The 17,542-nt window shown below is 42.3% G+C and overlaps 1 protein-coding gene across 1 annotated transcript in view; it reads left to right on the top strand.

The window, feature by feature from the left end:
• The window catches only part of PARG (poly(ADP-ribose) glycohydrolase), a 126,522-nt gene that overhangs the window by 102,962 nt on the left and 6,018 nt on the right, over positions 1-17,542 (top strand). The window contains 3 exon segments of the mRNA XM_006165904.3: positions 1,240-1,318; positions 3,257-3,365; positions 9,272-9,377. Coding sequence (XP_006165966.1) covers positions 1,240-1,318; positions 3,257-3,365; positions 9,272-9,377 — 294 coding nt within the window.

Here is a 17,542-nt window from a genome sequence, read left to right on the forward strand (position 1 = left end):
CTTCTGGGTCCTTTTTCTTTTTTTTTTTCTTTTTTTTTTTTTTTTTTTGGAGAGGATTGCTCATGTTTCTAAATTGGGTTGTGTGTGTTTTAAATATTCTGACCTGTCCTTTATCAGATATTTTTTTGTGAATATTTTTCTTCCAGTCTTGTCTGATCATTTTCCTAAAGATGTTTTAATAACCAGAAGTACAGTATTTCATTTTGTTCTGATCTAGTTTTTGTTTTTGCAAATTTTGTGGTCACTGTATTCTTTAGAGGTCTAAGATATCTACCCATCCACAATGTTATAAAACTATTCTCTTGCGTTTTCTTCTGAAAGTCTTAGAGTTTTAGGTTTTAAGTTTATGTATGTGAGCCGTCTCAAAATAATTTTTATTCATAGTGTGAGATAGCAGTTGAGTTTGTTTTTTTCCTATTAAAACCTATTCACCCAGCAGTATTTGGTGGAAAGATGGTTCTTTCCTAGACGGATTGTTTCAGCAGTACCTTGGCTGCAAGTCAGTCAATCATACCCAATGGATTTGGTCACCCGTATGGCTTCTGTTTAATGCTGTGAATCCTTTGGTCTTTCCTTAGGCTGAGAGCAAGGAGAGTTAAACCCAAAGTAACTAAGTCCTCCAACTTCCTTCCTCTTTTTAAATTTTTTTTTTCCAATCCTAGATTAGATTAGCCATTTCCATGTAAATTTTAAAATTACCTTCTCAGTTACTACTTTTTAAAAGTCTGCTGGGATGATTACAATTGAGGCGAATCTGTGGATCAAAAAATTAAAACATTATTGAATCTTGCATCACAGGAGCCCAGTAAATCTCTCCATTTATTTAGGTCTTCTTTACTTTTTCTCACTGGCATCTACTATATTCCTTGTTACATTTTCCTATGCATTTTATGGTTTTTGACGTTACGGTTACTGGGCTTTTGAAAACAGTTTTGTTTCCATTGTTTGTTGCAAGTGTAATTAAACTTATGAGCTTTTCTTTTAAATTTCTCTCTTCTAGTGATTCCTTAGGATTTGCTATTTAAATAATCACAACATCTAAAAAAGGAACAGTTTTACCTATTTACACTCTTGATGGCCTCATTTCTTTTCCTGCCTGTGGCATTGACTCAGGACCTTTGGTGCAGTGCTGAACAGAAGCAAAGAAAGGGGGGGGTCTTCCTGTCTGGTTGATGATTGTAGCCACACCATTTTCACTGCTGAGTGTGAAGTTAGCACTAACACTTTCATTTGCTTCAGGTACTGAACAGTACAGTGAATACACAGGCTATGCAGAAACCTATCGATGGGCCCGGAGCCATGAAGACGGGGCTGAAAGGTGAGTCTGCTTCTGACTCTAGTATCACTGACTCAAAGTGAAAGAACGTGGCATGACTCTGGTACATTGTCTCTCTTCTACTCAACCTTCAGCACCTGAATTTTCTTTTAAAATTTGGTATGACGAGTTCATTGGCAGTTCAAACACCGTCTTCATCTTCACATACCAAAGAGAAGATAGAAACTACAAGTCCAAAGCAAAAGGGCAGAGTTCTGTATGTTTCTTTATCCCCAAGGTGCCAGCTGGAAGCAGTGGAAGTTAACTTTCCAGTCCTGACTTATTAGGATAATAATGAGCTGACCATTAATCGGTCATCTTCAATTTTCCTATGCAGTTAGATGGGAGAAAACTGTTTGCTTAATGCCACAAACCAGCTGACAGAATCTGTGGGTGCTGCTGCTGTCTCCTATTTCTTCTTGAAATATATTTATATACTTTGACATCCTTACTTCCCTACTGAACTATGTATTTGACCAGAGGTAAATTTTTGCAGAAATGCTGTCTGAAAGCTTGGGTTTTTTTGGGTTTTTGTTTGTGTCTTTTTTTTTTTAATAGAGATTTTTGCTGTAGGGTGCATGCGCTTGCCAAAGAGACAGAAAGTGAGAAACCACCCACCAGGGTGGGTGGCTACACTTCAATCCCTTTTCAATCCCTTCTCCTCCATTCCACTCTTGATATTTTAGGCATGCATGCACATGCATCAGGCATGAGTTTAAGTCGCCAGGTCCAGGATTTGAACTGTAGTCAACTACATGGGAGGTCAGCTCCTAAACCACTATGCCACCTGCTGGCCTCTATTTTTTAAAATTAATTTTTTTGAGAGATTTTTGCTATAGGGTGTGCATGCTCTACAGAGACAGAGAAAAACAGGAAATTAGAAATCACCCCCACCAAGGGATGGCTGTAAGGCAATCCCTTCCTCATTCTCCTGCTGGGATTTTGGGCATGCATACACATTTGCCCAGTGTGAGTTTCAAGCCTCCAGGTCTCAGACTCAGAATATGCTTGAATTTGGGAATCCAGCGCCTCAACCACCACGCCACCTGCTGGCCCCTGGTCTTTGAGAAGCCATTATGGCAGGAAGAACCAGCTGGCTTATGTAGCAAAATCTATGCCACAGCCTTATAGTTTGAGCATCTCAAATGTTGGCTCTGGTTTCTTTGCCTTCATTTTGTTTAAAATACGTGGTTGCCAGAAACATTTATGTGACTGTTTATTCTTCATAATTACTTACAGACTAACAGAAAGGCTTTCTTATTGCTACCTTTCCATGTGAAAAGTTGTTCAGCATATCCGCGAATGCGTATTTATAAAAAGATTACATGTTTGTAACTTTGTGTTTCCAAAATTACCTTCTCAACTAATTCTTTTATTCCCACAGGCAGCATGTTATTGTCTGCTCCAATGTCTCTCTTTTTAAAACATAATTTCTCACAGTCGGCAATTGAGCATCATACAGACAGCATTGTACTGAATTACTGTTTTTCGTAACTCTTGACTTCTTGGGATTGTTTCCTGAACAGTATATGGTGGCGTTACTAAAGCAGATCTCTCAAAGCAAAGGAAAGGAGCTCTTGTCAAGATAGAAATGCCATCTCTTTAGTATCAGGGGAAAACAAAGAAGGAAATTCCTTTGGTTTGCACCCAACTTTTAACCTCTGAGACTGACCCTGAAAGGTGTAGCTGCTTACAGTGGTCCTACGTGTTATCTTTGGTAATTTTCGTTTGATTGCTCAAGGCCTGACCGTGCAGTGCGTGTGCCTCTGTATCAAAAACAAAACGGTGTTTCCTGCCATCTTGTTCTGCTGCAACCTGTGAGCACCATTTGTTTTCAGTATTTCAGCCGTGCCCTAGCCTCAGCCAGCCGGCCCCCGTGAGAGTTTCCTTGGAGTGATTATGCTTGTTCCTCATCTTTCTCCCCTCTTGGTCCCACCCCAGGGACGACTGGCAGCGGCGCTGCACAGAGATTGTCGCCATTGACGCACTGCACTTCCGACGCTACCTCGATCAGTTCGTGCCTGAGAAAATGAGACGCGAGCTTAACAAGGCCGGTAACCGTATTTGCTGGTTCATCTGGCAGCTGTCATCTCTTCACTGTGTTTTATTAATCCTGAAATGAATGCTTTCTGGTCATTCTTGCAGTGTTAGTCCGTCTGCCTGCGGCTCTCCTGATTGAATGGCTCTGTCAGCTTGTACAAGATGTGCTTTCCATTTTGTAATTGTTTGATTACTGGCCGAGGTTGCCAGATAGACTGTTGCGTGATATTAAACCCCACACATGCACTTATCTAATCAAGCACTTTTAGCTGCTTTGGAACATTATCGTTGTAAAACCATACAGAGACGAATGAGTCCTAAAAACGGCTTTACTGACCTACCTAGTGACATTTTTGCTACAGGGTATGCTATGAGGATTAAAAGAGATAAACGAAAAAAGTCAAGTTAATTATTGTTTTTATTATAGGCAGGATTCATGTGTTGTTAATTAACTTGGTAGTTTGACATATTTACGATGAATCTATAATTTTCTGTGATGCTTAGTACTATTTACTATCATTTTCTTCTCTTTTGTTATATTATAGTAATATAAAGATGAGCCAGACCTGTTGTTAGTTCACATTTTCACTCCTGTTAACCATAAAAAACAACTGAGAATTTCTTTTCCTCAAGTCACACTCAAAACCAAGATGACTGACCCAAGGGGCCAGCAGATGGCATAGCAGTTACGTCACTGGACTCCCATGTGGCCAACTGTGGTTCAAGTCCCAGACCCACTGGCTTAAAACTCAAGTTGCATGCGTGCCCAAGGTCCTGTGAGGAGAAGGGATCGCAGCATAGCCACCCCCTTGAAGGGGTGATTTCTCACTTTCTGGCTCTCTGTCTCTGTCTCTCCAGCGAGGGCATGCGCCCTAAGGCAAAAACCTCTTAAAAAAAATAAAAACTGACCATCCCAACTCAAAAAGTCATTGTTCAACTCAACTCCCCTCCATAGGATTTGGCTGTAAGCTGGCTTCTAGAGGTGATGGGCACAGCGGATGAGGCCCTGCTGGGGGTGGGGGGGAGGTTCTGCATCCCTATCACAAACACATGTCTGTGCTCTTTATCATAAGATAAAAGTTAAACATTCTAGAAATTAAATCAATAAAAATAATACAAATCGTGAGGTATTTTTATTCTTCAGGCACTCAGTAAAGCCTTGTTACTAAGTCTGCTGTCAAATCAAGTTTGGGACAGGTGAAACCACCTGAACCCTATGATAGGTTGTTTTTAAGGTATAGAGTCCCAGTATTTATTCATTTTCAGCTGGCCCTTGTTTTTGGCAGTATACAAATGAGTTTAATTTATAACTCATAAAAGGTCCTTTCAGTCAAGTGCAGGTAGTTGTGTTGTTTTTTCCTCCCAAATTATATAACTAAAAACAGTAAAAGCAGTTGCTGTCACTGAACGGTTGTTTGCCATGCTCTGGGTACTGTAGTTTAAATGCATTGTCTGATTTAACCTAACCATCCAGGCATGCATAGTACTGTTATCTCTAGCTTAGAGGCAGTAAACTAAGCCGTGGGAGGTTGAGCAGCTCGTCCCAGGTCACACAACTGGACAGTGATCTGGGCTGTGGCCAGGTCTTAAACCCCCTAACCTCAGGTCACTTTTTAATATTTAGTTAGTTAGTTAATTAGTTATTTTTGCACAAAGTTATTCTCTCTCTCTCTCTCCTTTTTTGCCAAGAGATTTTTTTTGCTACAAGGCATATGTGCTCATAGGAGAAACAGAGACAGAGACACAAAAAGTGAGGAATCACCCCCTGGGAGGGATGACCACACCGCAATCCCTTCTCCCCCATTCTCCTCTCACAATCTTGGGCATGCACAGACACAGGTCCGGCATGAGTTTTAAGCTGCCAAGTGCGGGACTCGAACCATGGTCAACTACATGGGAGTCCAGCAATGTAACCATTATACCATCTGCTGGTCCCGACTTTTTAAAGAAATAAATTCTCTCACACAGAGATTGCTATAACTAGATCTGCCCTCTGGACTTTTTTTTAACCTAGTTAATCCTCAATCATTGAGAACATTTCCTGCCTTTGGCTAACACCTGATCTCCTATACACATGTGCCAGTTCACTTCTCTTCTCTATTTTTGTTTTTATTTTATTTTGTTTTGTTTTATTTTATTTTTAGGTTTTTGCCATAAGGTGCATGTGCTCACCAGAGAGAGACAGAACGAAAGTGAGAAATCGCCCCTGGCAGGGGAAGAGGAGGAATGGCCATGCCACAGTCCCTTCTCCTCTGTTCTCCTCCTGGGATCTTGGGCATGCACGCACACACATCCAGCAAGGTTTTCAAGCCAGTGGGTCCAGAGCTTGAACCATGGTTGGCCCTGTGGGAGACCAGCACCTTAACCATTATGCTACCTGCTGACCCCCACCTCTCTTCTCTTTTGATGATAAGCTTTAGTGTGGCTAAGATGCACATTGAATACTTATCTCCATTTTCTTTTTTGTTGATGTACTTTTTCAAGGAAATTCACGGGTTTTTCTCAGACCTCTTCATTGAATTTCCAGGTGATGAGGCATGTTCTGCACATGTAATACAGCCTATGAGCACATGGGCTAACATTGCTGAAGCACCTGGTTCAGGGCCAGCACATGCAAAGGCATTAGATAAGTGCATAGTCTTTCATTTGCTGCTACATTAAAAAAAAAAACAACTGTTCTTTTAACCAAAAAAAGTTTACTAGTTCTTTCACTGAAAAAAGAAAAAAAAGCAGCCAATTATGTAGTTAAATGTCATTAACAGCTTAATTAAAAGTCGAATCCAAGGCCCAGCATGGTCTGCACACTGGATGTGCTGCTGCTCAGCAGACAGGCCTTGTGGGAGCCTGCACTCTGTTCCAGGCCCGTGCTCGAAAGCCAAGCACAGGAGTTCACCTCCCCGGTCGGCTGCTCGACAGGCTGAGGCAGGGAACTACAAACTTGGCCTGTGTGGTCAACATAGTAAGGCCTAGCCTGAAAGAGCCGGGCGTGGTGGTACCGCCTGTAGTCTCAGCCACTCGGGAGACTGAGGCAGGGGGAATGCAGCACAGCAGGACCTTGTCGTTAAATAAAACATTACTCCACATACACGTGTATGTGCACATACAAGAATCCAAATAACTTTCAACCTTCTAAATTAAAGCTTTCCATCTCTTACTAATTACCTTTACCTATTAAAGTAAATCATTAATTTTAGTAATAAGCAACAGGAATCTCACATAAACTGAAAAGAACAACTCGCAGAGGACGTTGAATGTTTTATATCAGATGTTTGGAAAGCTTGGGTTTACAGCAAAGGCTTGTATTAAATCACGTTCGAGATGACTTGTACAATTCTACCCTTTCTTTTCACATGCTGGAGAGAAAGTGAGGAAGCGTAGAAAACTATATTTCTCTAAATGAAACAACAAGGTGTAGACCAATTTTGACTGTTGGAATTCAGTGTAGATCTCTGAGCTCTGGGGCCCCTTTGCTCCTTTTAGACATTGCTCATCAGATAAAAATTGAAGCACGCAGCTGCTTGTTTAACCTTTGGAAAAGGTCTGCTCACTCAGGCTGCCGGTCCTAGTGAGCCCACTTCATGACTGCGAGGAGAGCTGGTCTTAAAGTAAGGAAATGGTCTCTTCATCTAACTGATGCTGTGAGACAATCCTGTGAGAGGTCAGTGGGGTAACATTCTAGAGAATTATCGTTGGGGTTGGAGAGATTTATGAGTCCGTCTTGTGAAGGTGGCACGTAGCCCGCAAGTGAGGTGGGACGTCACCTGTGAGCACCTGTGTGTAGCCCTGTTAGACTCGTCGAGGTGAAGATTAAGTAATGAGTATGTATTGGGAAACTCTGGATCAGAAATTGAATAAGACAGAATCCCATCAGGGAATCACTACCATTTACTTTTTTTTTTTCTTTTTATAACAATTGATTTGTTTATTGACTTTCTGTTATTACTTATTGCCAGATCTGGAATGGGTTTGTTATTAAACAAAAGACTGATAACAAAATCTATCAGTACTTACTACTCTTATTTCTAAGTAGCTCAACATCTGCTCATTTTTAATAATTTCTTAAAGTATGTATCACTTTACTTTTCAGGAATATTTGTTCAAAATGCATCATTTCTAATGAGTTCTCCTTGAAGTTTTTCAGTATATGGAATCAAAGCATATGGTCCCTACCCCAGTCCTCAGTTTGGTATTATTTGAACAGAACACCAAATGTACTTTAATTTCAGTTTCATGGTTTGTTTTTGTTACAGATGTTTTTCAAGATATACGTATAGGTTTAGAATACATAATTTACATATACACAGATTATTTGTATATATAATTACATAATGTTTTCTGGAACTTTGGCTAATACTTTATGTCAGCTTTTATTTCTAATAATTGCAGTGTTTCAGATTTTCCATTGTTAGGCCTTAGCTTCGTTAAACTATTTTTGCTCATTGAAGTAAAATTAGTCCAGTTAGAGACAGCAGTAAGGAAGAAACTGAAATTATTGTTGCTGAAGCAGAGGCATGAACTGGAAAGCTAAGAAAGGCTCCTTTTCATCCAGGCATGTTACAAAAAACTGACAGGGTACAAGTGGCGAAGTTATGTTTATTCTTACAGAGGGTTTGTTTTCCCTCTTGTTCGTCAAACGGCACAGACTCTTGATCTTTGAAGAGACTGCTCTAAAAAATGGAGCTCTCTGATGTTTTTGACCTGAAAGAGATTTTCAGAAGCTCCATGCATCTGATTATGCAGGTAATTTGTGAGTTCTTGTGTAAGCCCTGTACCACAGCATTGAGTAATGGTCTGGCACCAACTTATAATTAATACCTGTCAGGATTTACAGCCTCAGAGATGGTGGAAGAACAGCCTTGTTAATCCATCCAGACAGTGTGTAAAATAAATTTTTATACCTCTGTGGAAACTTCAGAGAGCTATTAGCTATATTTCTGTATAGAGGGTTCCATAGAAGCAAGAATCCGTCTTGGTTTTTCCCTGGGAACAGTTGTCACAGATCAATCTTTAATTTTATTTACCAGTACCTATAAGCTGTACTTTAGGCTTTGTTTGGTATTTGAGAGAACCCAGGAGAGGTTTGCCTTACTGTTACATTATACCTCTTAGTATAGCATGATTTCAGAAAACCGAGAGTCCTTAGGAGACAGACAGATGGACTAACCTGACAGCAAAGACATGGAGATCAGGAACTCTGGGACCCTAAGCTCCTCATGTACATAGCAAGGTTTCCAGTTAATTCTTAGCCAGCATCCTTGGGCTATATTATCCTTCCTCAGGTTACTGGCAAAATCTTAAATTTTCTAGCTTAGAACAATTGTGAAACTAGATAATCTTAGAAATGAAAGGGCTCTTAAAGGTTATTTCATACCTAGGTGTAGGAATCCCTTTTCTAGACAGTTGCTTGCCTCTTGTTAAGCATTTCAGTAGCAGAAAACACATTTATTAAAAGCTAATCGCAGTTATTAAAATGATCTCAACCCTGAGTGCTGAGTAAGTGTCATAGTAAACTCCTTACCCAGTGAAGAATTGGTGATCAAACACCTTCAAAGAAAACAGTGTTTTAGCAAGTACCTTTCTTGGTACGTCTTAGTGGGTTGTAATTGGGATCCTATCAGTTCTTGAAATACCTCTGATATTTCCCTTTCTGTTTGAATCAGAAAAAGAAACTGAAACCCCAGTTAAGAATTTGATTACTCAGCAACAAAACAAATAAATATTAGAATCAGCCATTTTTTATTGCTTATTATATAATCCCAGGCTTTTCTCTCTCTGTTCTTCCCTCTACTTTGACCCTTCAAAAAAAAAAAAAAAGCAAGCAGAAGCTTGGTAAAAGGTACTGACCCTCGCCCGTCAGTCACGTATGCTCTGAGTGTCTTGTCGCTCATGTACTTCGATATCTGTGTTGTCCTGCAGGCTTACTGTGGATTTCTTCGTCCTGGCATTCCTCCAGAGAATCTTTCTGCAGTGGCCACCGGAAACTGGGGCTGTGGTGCCTTTGGGGGTGATGCCCGATTGAAAGGTAGGTCATAGAGAGGTACAACAGCATCCTGACTGAGAGAAAGGCTGTTCAAGCCAGAGTGCTAATGTTCTAAGAGGCCACACAGCCTAAGAGAAAAGAAGAAAGAACATCTGGAACCACCCTGTTTTTTTCTTGGTGTGTTTAAAGGAATTCTTATTATCAACTGCTCCTTTCGGAGGTCTCTCTTTTACCCCAGAGGCAGTATTTAGATGAACATGGAGAAGATCTAGGGGAGAGAAGAGTCCAGACTGACTATGACGTTTCATAGCAAGGCACCCGCTCGGGCACGTCCTTCACGGGGGTGATTTTTGGTCACAGAGCTATTTCAGTGGCCCTCCCATCCATCCACCAGACTTAGGAGCATCTGCCATGTTCTCAGCGCTGGTAGGCTCTGGGGCTCACAGTCCAGCGGGCGAGGGAGAGGCGTTGACAGCGCAGCAGAGGTGACGAGAGTTGTGATAGAGGCCCACGTGCTCCGGAGGGCACTGTAGGGGGAAAGCTGGGTACCTAAGAGGGATAGGTATTTCTTGTGTTTTATTATTTGGGATAGAAAAATCACAAAACCCGATCAACAGAGAGCTATGATAGGCCATTTACCAGATCATCAGTTTTGAAACTGTCATCTGTAGAAAACAGCACTGTATCATTACTTAGGACTCTTACTGTCCAGTTGTGTCCCCATTGGTTGGACACCAGCTGGTTACCTCAGTGCAGTTCTTTTTTTTTTTTTTTAAGAGGTTTTTGCTATAGGGCACGTGCGCTCACCAGAGAGACAGAAAGCGAGAAATCTCCCCCGGGGGCGGGGGGGATGGCCATGCAGTAGTCCCTTCTTTTCCATTCTCTCGGGATCTTGGGCACACACGCTCATGCGCCTGGTGTGAGTTTAAGCCACCGAGTCTGGGACTCGAACCGCAGTCAACTACATGGGAATCCAGTGACATAGCCATTACGCTAACTGCTGGACCCCTCAATGCAGTTCTGACACAAGTACCTGGAATTGGCGGGTCCCACAGGGCGAGGGCAGAGTCTCCCACGAGGCTGCCCGTGACTCCAGCTGCACATCTCCCAAGGTCCCCAGGCCACCCACATTTCTGATTCAAAGGGTATCAGTCTGATACCTCCCCCTCCAAGTTTCCTAATTCTCTAGAATGGCACCGAACTCAGGAAAGTTCCTTCCTTCCAGCTACACTTTGGTTAGAAAGGGTACACCTGAGGCAAGGCTTGCAGGAACACAGCTTCCAGGACCTCTCCTGGTGTCAGGGAACTGACTTCCTGTAGGAGAGACTGTTGGCCAAGCTGGAAGCCCTGCTGACCTGTGAGGTACAGGGTTTTTATTGGGCTTCATTGTGTAGGGTGCTAGATCTCAGTCTCAGCCTTCCCCCTCCCTGGAGACTGCTCTCTGAATTGTCTCATTAGCACAATAAAGGTCCTAGCACTCAGGAAATTCCAAGGGTTTTTGAGGTTCCTGCCAGGAACCTAGGATTAAGACCAAATTCTTTGTTACTTCACAGTTATCAAAGTAACAATAAAACTATAAAAACAAAGATAAAGTAGCCACAGACCTTGATGACCTAGGTGGGTATGGGTGAAATCCATATCAGTGGGAATAGAACAGTTGAGTCTGTGATAATGTAACTGTTTTCCCCCAACCAATAAAAGGCTTGTTATTATTTTTATAAAAATTATATATTTTGGAGTGCTAGTAAGTGGCATGGTAGTTAAGGTGCTGGACCCCCATAGGTCCCTCTGTGGTTCAAGTACCAGACCTGGCATCTTGAAATAATGCCAAGCGCATATGCGTGTGTGCCCAAAATCCCAGGAGAACGGTGGAAAAGGGATTGCCGCATGGCCATTCCCATACCTGCAGGGGAGATTTCTCACTTCCCCTCTCACCATCTCTCTGTCTTTCTCCTGCAAGCACGTGTACCCTATGGCAAAAAATAAAATAATTTTTTAAATGAAATGTTTTTTTAATCTAGAAAAATTCCACCAAATTTGTAAAATTCCACCAAATTTGTAAAATTCCACCAAGCATTCTTGAGAACTCACTGTAAAGACTTTGGTGGCTTTCCTTTTAAATGTTTCTGTGTAACAGTCTGTTACTTTTGACATTTGATGACAGAATTTTGACTACGTTTTCCTCTTTCCAGAGTTGTTTCCGGGGGCCCGGGGGAGATTTCTGGCCCACTGACAGTGGGGCGCTCCATCCTGTCCCAGGCTTAGTGTTCTGTGATGCACAGTAAGCCTTCTTATTTCTTAAAGGAAAGCAGACATTGTTTCGCCGATTTTTTTCAAGAGCAGAGACCTGTTTTTCTTTAAGCAATTACTAATCTAAGAATTTCAAACTCACATATAACTTAACAAGCCTACACTTCCAGATGTCCCACCTCTTTGGGCCAGAACAATGTGAAGGATTCCTTATGCTGATTGACAGCTCTGCTGCTCCCAGAACTATTTAGAAGGAACCACTATATCTCAGCACCCCGAGAAACCTTTTGTCTTTCTCTGGGCTAGTCACTCAATCTTGTGATTAGTAATGAGCCACATTAATTATTGTTTCTGCAGAGTTGTTATTTCCATCAACTCTTAATGAGATCACACCATATTTCTATTCTCTAACCTCTTACTTTTTAAAACATTACAGGCTCAGGGATAGTTTTTCAATACCAACAAATGTAAATGTACTGTCAGCATTTTTTTTTTGGGGGGGGGGAGAGATTTTCACTGTAGGGCGCGTGCGCTCGCCAGACAGACAGAGAGAGACATAGAGACAGAAAGCGAGAAATCATCCCCCAGGGGGGATGGTCACGCCGCAATCCCTTCTCCTCCATTCTCCTCTCGGGATCTTGGGCACGCACGCACACGCGCCCGGCGTGAGTTTTAAGCCACCGGGTCCGGGACCCGAACCGCGGTCGACTACGTGGGAGTCCAGCGACATAGCCATTACGCTAACTGCTGGTTCCACTGTCAGCATTTTTTAAAGAATTTGTTTTATTTATTATTACTTGTTTGATTTGCCATAGGGAACATGAGCTTATCAGAGAGACAGAAATAGAGAGAGATAAAGTGAGGAAGCAAGTCACCAGGTCCAGGACTTGAACCACAGTCAACCATGTGGAAGTTCAGCACCTTCACCACCGCACCACCTGCTGGCCTTGATCATCAGCATTTTGTAATGGCCACATAGTTCCTGTTGTGTGTACAGATTCTCAATTCACGGAGGGTTGATTCGTTTCCTTTATTTTTTATTGTGAGCAGTGCTACCATGTTTAATTATATTTATGTTAAATGCATTTTGTCTGCGGGCGAATTCCTAAGGTAAGATGAATAACTCACGGGATGTGTCTGTTTGGTGTTGCAGGCTGCCCTAGGAAAGGCAGTGTCAGTTTGTGTTGCCTTCTTGGAAGAGCAGCCTCAACACGAATTTTGTCAATCTCTTTCATTTCTCAGGTTCAACAATTTTCACATGTTTATTGTCTTTTATTTTTTAATTTGTTTTTTTTTTATTAATTTTTTTTTGGAGAGATTTTTGTTATAGGGCATGTGTGCTCACCAGAAAGACAGAGAGACAGAAAGTGAGAAATCACCTTCTCCATTCTCCTCTTGGGATCTTGGGCATACATGCACACATGCCTGGTATGAGTTTAAGCCACCCAGGCTGGGACTCGAACCATGGTCAACTACATGGGAGTCCAGTGACATAGCCATCACACCAACTGCTGGTTCCTGTCCTTTTTTTTTTTTTTTTTTTTTTTCCATTTTGCAAATTATTTTTTAAAATGCCTTCTGCCCATTTATCTTTTTGGAAGTAGTTTAACTTTTCACTGGCTAATGATAACTCTGTATATTAAGACATATTAACATTTAACTGTCATATGGCATAGGCATTCTACTGTTTTTGTTTTAGTTTTTGTTTTTTCATTTAATTTCAACCTATTGGGCTGTTGCCATACTGAGTTAATTTTTGTGTCTTCAAATTTTTGTGGCATACTTAGAAAAATCTTCCCTGTCCCACACCCTAAAGACTTCCACCCACGGATTCTGCAGATTCAAAACCAAACACTGCATGGTACTTTCTTCAGTGTTTCAAAAGTGTAGGAGAAGAGAGGGGTGATACCTTTCTTCACACATCATAAGGGTCATGGTTGACACCCCTGTAACAAAAGACAGATTAGCAAGAGAGAAACAAGATTTATTTAATCATAGTTCTTTGTGGCTTGGGAGCCTTCAGAATGAAAGTCCAAAGATTCAGGGGAGGGTGCCAGCAGGTGACATAGTAGTTACATCCCTGGACTCCCACGTGGCTGACTGGTTCACGTCCTGAATCCAGTGATTTGAAACTCAGGCCAGGCATGTGTGCATGTGTGCTCAAAATCCCAAGAGGAGAATGGAGGAGAAGGGACTGTGGGGTGGCCATCCCCCCAGGGGGGTGATTTCTCACTTTCCCTCTCTCTCTCCAGTGAGTGCATACACCCTAAGACAAAAACCTCTTTTTTATTTTTTTTTTTTAAAGGAAGCTATAAAAACTCAGATTTGTGGTTGGGTTAGATGGAGCAGGGACAGCTGCGTGTGGAAACATGACTGGACAAAGGGTATGAGCTGATGGAAGTAGACGGAGTGGGGAGCCTGGCAAGGCGAGCCTGTTCCAATTCTTCGTGGCCTCTGTTGGAGCATTTCTTCTGTGCGTGACACAGGACCCCAACAGAATGAGGGTCTTAATTTCTTAATGACCAACTGCTGCACAGAATGGTTGGGGACACAGTAGTACTTTTAGGCTTTATGGCCGGGCAGGTGCGGTAGCAGGGTCTTGTACTTTGGCCTTAGGGAAGAATTCTGATTTCTGTGCCTTTCTTCAGCGGAGAATGAGGGGTGAGCGACAGGAGAGAGCAGCAGGTCAGAGAAGACCTTTCCAAGGCTGCCCTGAGGCCTTCACTTCAGTGTACCATTTCCTGAGCCTCAGCAAAAGTCTGTAAAAGAATTTCTGAGGTTTATTTCATGAAATTCTTTATCATCCTTGATTTGTTGGAGGAAACCTGTTTTTCACACTGGGCTTATTGATCTTATGACAGATACTTTTTCTGTTTTTCTCTTAAGTAAAATGAATGACTAGGTGCGTGTCATCAATCCAGAACCCTGGGCTGCCATAAGCCGTGGCCATTTGTGATGGACAATTTGAAAAGCTTTATAAATGTGTTCATTTCTCGTTTTTACGCCTTAAAAGCCTCTTGCAGACTGCAGCTTTGGGGCTCCAATCACTATCAAGTGTGGTGTTCCTGGTGTGTTGTTCGTTTCCTCAGTTACGGGGATCTAAACTTGGAATAACTATTTGACAGCCTCCTTGCCTTCATTTGCTTGAATAATCATTAAAAATTGAAAGAGTCATAATGCCTTCCAGTGCGGGGCTTGGTACTAAAACTGATTTTGAGGAGAAAGAAATAGTGGTACCTCTATGAGGTAAGAGATTATGCAGCCATCAAAAACCATTACAGAAATACAGGGCACTTCAGAACGTTTGTTTAAAAAAAAAAAAAAAAAGAATTAAAGTATTTGTTTATTTTGATGCAAAATTTGAAACTTACGTATAAAATTTTCATCATACACATTTTCTGTGAACTTTTTGAGATCCCCCTCTTTATCTACTGACATCAAAGATGTTTTAGGGGCCCAGCCACAGTGGTGCAGACAGTAGGTGCTTTCGCTCAGTGCTCTAGCACTGAGACCTTGTCAGAAGGCTGGGGCCCCCTCCTGCTGTGATCTTGGCTGGCTGCCAGCTGCAGCATGGGGACCCTGGAAAGTACTGGTCTACTGCTGCCCCCCCCCCACTATCTCTCCCTCATAGGAAATCAATAAGCCTTTTTAAAAAATTTATTTATTGTCATTATTTCATTTTATTATTATTTGTTTAAAGTTTACCAGGGAGACACAGAGAGAGAGGAAAGTGAGAAAGCAAGCTGCCAGGTCTGGGACTTAGCGGCCAGCCATGTGGGATTCCAGCTACCTTAACCGCCACGCCACCTGCTGGCTCCAATAAGACTTCTTAAAAAGCTGTTTTTGGAATATTGCCAAATGGAGAGAAGTATACAGTATATGCCATATAAACCATTTAAAAATTAAATTATGGATTATAAAATATCACACAATTTGAGGTTCTCGATGTTTATCTGTACGCAGAGATTAGGATTGTTGTCTGAGTGGTAACAGTCTTTATTTTTAATCAGTATTTTTCTGTTAGTATATATTGTTTTGTTTTGTTTTTGAAGAGGTTTTTGCTATAGGGCACGTGCGCTTGCCAGACAGACAGAGACAGAGAGACAGAAAGCGAGAAATCACCCCCCAGGGGGGATGGCCACACCACAGTCCCTTCTTCATTCTCCTCTCAGGATCTTGGGCACGCACGCACACGTGCCCGGTGTGAGTTTTAAGCCACTGGGTCCGGGACACGAACCGCGGTCTACTACGTGGGAGTCCAGCGACATAGCCATTACGCTAACTGCTGGTCCCGTTAGTATATATTGTTTCTGTAACCAGAAAATCTCATCAAAAAGTTTGGGAGGCAAACACAGTCGTGTGTACCTACTTTATCTTTGATTGCGAGCAATGCTACAGTATTGAATTTTAAATATGTTTTATACAATTCTTTCCTTGTATTGCTTTATTAAAAATGGGGCTGTATATTTTTTTACATGCCTGTTGCCTAAATTGCACATTAACGTGACTGTTATTAAAAGAACATGTTTTATGTATTAATTCAACAGGCATTGTGTAACAATTTTCTGCCCTAGAACTAATGGCCCAGAGCCGCAGGGAGTGGGGGGCGGGGCAACTTGTGCTTGGCCCCAGCTGTAGCCAGTGGCCTCCTGCACACCACCACCCTTGAGGATGAGTGATGGGTCACACCACCACCTTGATGATTGGTGATGGGTTGCTCAGTCTTCCTGATTGGCTCCGTCTTTCTGAGCACCCCCAGGGTCCTGTGAGAAAGCACTTCTGAGTGAATACAAGTTCCTTGTTGCTGAGGCTCCTCACTTTTCCAAAGAGTCATCCTCAGTTCCCACCACAGCTGAGACTTAGAGAGGTAGGAATTAGCCTCAGGTTACAAGATGCTGCACAGTGCCAGGATCGAAGCCTCTGTCTGTGACTTTTTTATCTAATGGATATTGGCAGTGAAATCCCTGTCTAGGTCTGGGTTTCAGAGTAGCCATTCTAGAACCTTTAAACTTTTGCAGAGAGAATGTATTTAAAGCAGGTGAGAGACAGTGGGTGGCATGGAAGTTAAGGAGGCTGGATCCCACATGGCCGACTTTATGGTTTGTTGTTTTACTTTATGGCTGACTTTACTACAGGACCTGGCAGATTAAGATTTACAATGGCATTGTGTGTGCATGTCCTTGCCCCACATCCTGAGAGGAAACTGGAGAAGGAATTGCAATGTAGCCATCCCCCAAGGAGTGATCTCTCCTTTCCAACTGTCTATTCTCTGTAGCAAGTACATGCGCCCTATAGTGAACTTTAAAAAATAAAATAAAGCAGGTGAGAGGCCCAAAGATTGAGCCTTTAGTAATTCCCAGTGGGAAAGGAGCGTGTCAGAGTTAAGAATAGTAGCCAGAGGCCATGACCAGCTAGAGAACAGGGGTTGGTTTAGAAGCCTGCTGTGTTGTGCAGATAGTAAGCAAAACACCCTGAAGGACTGGTGAGCAGGGCTTGAGCTTTCTGGGTAACCAGAGAGTGTGGATCTCACCGAACACCTCGAGTTTCACTAAGATCTGAGTAGTGCTTCAGACCTGTACTATCTTTGCCTCCTTGCCAGCCTGTGTTTAAATAACGTAAATGAACAGCGTAAGGACATCCATCTGGCTGGAATATGGGGGGCCTGCGTGAGTGACTCCACAGGGGAGCGCAGTGGGTGAAAGCACATGGCCCGAGTGTCGCTGCCAGAGTTTGACTCAGCTCCATCACAGCGTGGCGGTGTGAGTGGAGACAAAGTGCTTCACCTGACTGTCTTTTTTTTTAAGTGGAGGTGAGACTCTAATACTTACCCTGTTCTGTTTTTATAAGGGTTAAGTGAATCAACACTTATAAACTATTTAGTATAGTATTGGGTCGTCAGAAAGGTCATGACGGATTTTGCTATGTTTTTCCAGGCAACAGTGTGTCATGACTCTTCC

This window comes from Tupaia chinensis, unplaced genomic scaffold, assembly GCF_000334495.1.
Source record: "Tupaia chinensis unplaced genomic scaffold, TupChi_1.0 Scaffold144071_2, whole genome shotgun sequence".
In the NCBI taxonomy this organism is placed as follows: domain Eukaryota; kingdom Metazoa; phylum Chordata; class Mammalia; order Scandentia; family Tupaiidae; genus Tupaia; species Tupaia belangeri.